The following is a 3,975-nucleotide window of genomic DNA, read 5'->3' on the forward strand; positions in this document are numbered from 1 at the left end:
GGCAGAAGCAACTCAAAAAGACTTCGAGATGCTTCTGGTTGTTGAGGTTTGTGTGTGAGGGGGTTTATCCAGCAGCTGAGCGGGGGGTGGACGTTAATTCCATCTCCCACCAGGCTTTATTTGCTGCAGGTTTTGCTCTTTCTCCATCAAGGTGCGTCCCAGAGTGGACCAGCCTCTCTCTCTCTCTCCCTCCCTCCCTGGGGTGACTTTGCTCCCCTGCTTCAACCAGGAAATTGTTGGGCCTGGGAGAGATCAAAAGGCAACATTAGGACTTCAAAGGGCGAAAAGTGGGAGGGGAGATAAGAAGTGGAGACTTTCGGGCGTGCCTGGGAGGGAGGCTGGGGGAGAAGAGCCAGGACTTCTGTGGGAGAGCTGGGAAAGCAGCTGTGCTGGGAGCTGTGGGGTCCTTTTCCTGGGCAAGTTTCCCAGGATGGGACCCCCAGACCCTCCTCTGGCTGAGGGGCTGAGCAGGGACAGGGTGAGGTCAGAAGTCATCTCCTTTTTGGGTGGAAACAGGGAAGTAAAGCCAAAGGTGACTCCCAAACCAAGGGGAGCCGTGGGTGGCTGGGGGTTGTTGTTGTGCCTCCAGACCTTGCAGGACAACCCGGCTGAGCCCAAGGAACTTTCCTTTCCTGCCCTGAGAAGTGGTTTGAGAGCAGCCACAAACTCACCCAAAACGCTTTCGAGGCGAGTTCATTCCCTGCCGTGGATTCCAGGGTGTTTTCCCAGCTCAGGGTTCCCATGGAGAAGGGATGGTTTAGCTCTGGGTGTGAAACAGCCCCGTGAGGGCTGAATTGGCTGTTCCTCACACAGGATTTGTTCCTCTCCTGCTTTCCAGCCTCCCCCCTCCCCTCCAGGATGCGTCGCCCCGGCGGTTGCCCCACGGCCCAGCTCTGCATCCCCCCTCCCGCCGTCCTGGTGAGGAGCTGCCCCGTGAAATCCCGCCTGGATCCCCCCGGCACCGCCTGCAACTTCCAGCAGAGCTTCTGTTTGCCTCCCCGTGGGAATTCCCGCAGGAATCCCTGTTGGAATCCCTGCTGCTACACCAGAGTGCCCCAGGGCAGCACCACCTTCGTGAAGCTGGGCGGGCTGGGGCTGGCACAGGGGGCAGGGTGTGGGGGTCCCTGCGGCCTCGTCGTGTCCTCGGGGGTCCCAGCCTGCTGCCAGGGGGTGACCAGCTGCAGCACCACCTGTAGGGATCCCTGCTGCTTCCAAGGGACCACCACATGCCAGGAGACCTGCTGCCAGGAGGTGACCAAGTGTGTCACCACGTGCCAAGATCCCTGTTCCCAGGAGGTGACCAAGTGCACCACAACCTGTGTGGATCCCTGCTGCCAAGAGGTGACCAAATGCACCACCACATGTCAAGATCCGTGTTGCAAGGAGGTGACCACGTGCACCACCACGTGTGTGGATCCGTGTTGCAAGGAAGTGACCAAGTGTGTCACCACGTGCCAAGATCCCTGCTGTGTGACCCAATGCACCACCACATGCCAAGATTCGTGTTGTCAGGAAGTAACCAAGTGCACCACGACGTGCCAAGATCCCTGCTGCCAGGATGTGACCAAGTGCATCACAACCTGTGTGGATCCCTGTTGTCAGGAAGTAACCAAGTGCATCACCACATGTCAGGATCCTTGTTGCAAGGAGGTGACCAAGTGCACCACCACATGTGTGGATCCCTGCTGTCAAGAAGTGACCAAGTGCATCACCACCTGCCAAGATCCCTGTTGCAAGGAAGTGACCAGATGCACCACCACGTGCCAAGATCCCTGTTGTCAGGAAGTCACCAAGTGCACCACTACATGTCAGGATCCCTGTTGCAAGGAGGTGATCAAATGCACCACCACGTGCCAAGATCCCTGTTGTGTGACCAAGTGCACCACCAGGTACCAAGATCCCTGTTGCAGGGAGGTGACCAAGTGCGTCACCACTTGTCAAGACCCCTGTTGCAAGGAGGTGACCAAGTGCATCACCACAACCTGTGTGGATCCCTGCTGTCAGGAGGTGACCAAATGCACCACCACATGTCAGGATCCCTCTTGTCAAGAAGTGACCAAGTGCACCACCACATGTCAGGATCCCTCTTGTCAAGAAGTGACCAAGTGCACCACCACGTGCCAGGATCCCTGCTGCCAGGAGGTGACCAAATGCATCACTACATGTCAGGATCCCTGTTGCAAGGAGGTGACCAAATGCATCACTAGATGCCAGGATCCCTGCTGTGTGACCCGATGTACCACCAGGTGTGTAGATCCCTGCTGCCAGGAGGTGACCAAGTGTGTCACCACGTGCCAAGATCCCTGTTGCAGGGAGGTGACCAAGTGCATCACCACGTGCCAGGATCCCTGCTGCCAGGAGGTGACCAAGTGCATCACTACATGTCAAGATCCCTGTTGCAGGGAGGTGACCAAGTGCATCACCAGGTGCCAGGATCCCTGTTGTGTGACCAGATGCACCACCAGGTGTGTGGATCCCTGCTGCCAGGGGGTGACCAAATGTGTCACTAGATGCCAAGATCCCTGTTGCAGGGAGGTGACCAAGTGCATCACCAGGTGTGTGGATCCCTGCTACTGCAAGAAAGTGTCCAAGAGCTCTTCCAAGTACGTGGATCCCTGTTGCAAGAAGACGACCAAGTGCTCTCCCAAGTGTGGAGATCCCTGTTGCAAGAAGGGGGCCAAGTGCAGCAGCAGGTGTGTGGATCCTTGCTGCAAAAAAGTCACCAAGCGCAGCACCAGGTGTGTGGATCCCTGCTGTGTGACCAAGTGCAGCACCAGGTGTGTGGATCCCTGCTGTGACAGAGTCACCAAGTGTGTGGATCCTTGCTGTGTGACCAGATGTGCCACCAGGTGTGTGGATCCCTGCTGCCAGGACGTGACCAAGTGCATCACCAGGTGTGTTGATCCCTGTTGCAAGGAAGTGACCAAGTGCACCACAGCCTGTGTGGATCCCTGCTGTCAGGATGTGACCAAGTGCATCACCAGATGCCAAGATCTGTGTTGTCAGGAGGTGACCAAGTGCATCACCACATGCCAAGATCCCTGTTGCCAGGAGGTGACCAAGTATATTACCAGGTGTGTGGATCCCTGCTGCCAGGAGGTGACCAAGTGCACCACCAAGTGCGTGGATCCGTGTTGCAGGGAGGTCACCAAGTGCATCACCACATGTCAAGATCCGTGTTGTCAGGAGGTGACCAAGTGCACCACAACCTGTGTGGATCCCTGTTGCCAGGAAGTGACCAAGTGCATCACCAGGTGTGTGGATCCCTGCTGTCAGGAGGTGACCAAGTGCATCACCACATGTCAAGATCCCTGCTGTGGGTATGTGACCCGATGCACCCCTCGGTGTGTCCCTCCCTGCTGTGACAGGGTGACCAAGTGCAGCCCCAGGTGTGTCCCTCCCTGCTGCTGCTGCAAAGTGACCGAGTGCAGCAGCAGGTGTGTGGATCCCTGCTGCCAGGAGGTCACCAAGTGTGTCACCACGTGCCAAGATCCCTGCTGCCAGGAGGTGACCAAATGCACCACAACTTGCCAAGATCCCTGTTGCCAGGAGGTGACCAAGTGCATCACCACTTGTCAAGACCCCTGTTGCCAGGAGGTGACCAAGTACACCACAACCTGTGTGGATCCCTGCTGTCAAGAAGTGACCAAGTGCCTCACCAGGTGCCAGGATCCCTGCTGTGTGACCAGATGCACCACCACGTGCCAAGATCCCTGCTGCCAGGAGGTGACCAAGTGCATCACCACTTGTCAGGATCCTTGTTGCCAGGAGGTGACCAAGTGCCTCACCAGGTGCCAGGATCCCTGCTGCGTGCCCAGCTGTGCCCCCAGGTGTGTGGATCCCTGCTGTGGGGGCGTCCAGGCCGTCACCAAGTGTGTGGAGTCCTGTCCCACCCCCTGTGTCACCCAGGTGTCCTGTGTCACCCAGGGCTCCCCCTCCTGTGGCCTCCGCTCCCGCAAATTCCAGGGGCTCTGA

At 57.7% G+C, this 3,975-nt stretch overlaps 1 protein-coding gene across 1 annotated transcript; it reads left to right on the plus strand.

Moving 5' to 3' along the window:
- The first annotated feature begins 858 nt into the window (after positions 1 to 858).
- LOC113978439 (keratin-associated protein 10-4-like) lies at positions 859 to 3,975 on the plus strand. The gene is made up of 8 exons (XM_027705372.1): positions 859 to 1,112; positions 1,197 to 1,263; positions 1,306 to 1,830; positions 1,915 to 2,324; positions 2,454 to 2,555; positions 2,778 to 2,964; positions 3,100 to 3,254; positions 3,438 to 3,975. The coding sequence occupies exons 1-8, from the start codon at positions 859 to 861 to the stop codon at positions 3,973 to 3,975; spliced, it is 2,238 nt and encodes a 745-aa protein (XP_027561173.1).

Source organism: Neopelma chrysocephalum, unplaced genomic scaffold, assembly GCF_003984885.1.
Source record: "Neopelma chrysocephalum unplaced genomic scaffold, ASM398488v2 Primary Assembly neopelma1_325, whole genome shotgun sequence".
NCBI classification, from domain to species: Eukaryota; Metazoa; Chordata; class Aves; order Passeriformes; family Pipridae; genus Neopelma; species Neopelma chrysocephalum.

What these genes read in the sequence shown, in the direction of transcription:
- LOC113978439 (XM_027705372.1), top strand. Translation starts at nt 859, where the DNA reads ATGCGTCGCCCCGGCGGTTGCCCCACGGCCCAGCTCTGCATCCCCCCT. An exon ending in TGTTGCAGGGAGGTGACCAA is followed by an intron (nt 2,325 to 2,453) that starts GTGCATCACCAC and finishes TTGTGTGACCAG; the next exon opens with ATGCACCACCAGGTGTGTGG. An exon ending in GTGACCAAGTGCATCACCAG is followed by an intron (nt 2,556 to 2,777) that starts GTGTGTGGATCC and finishes GTGCAGCACCAG; the next exon opens with GTGTGTGGATCCCTGCTGTG.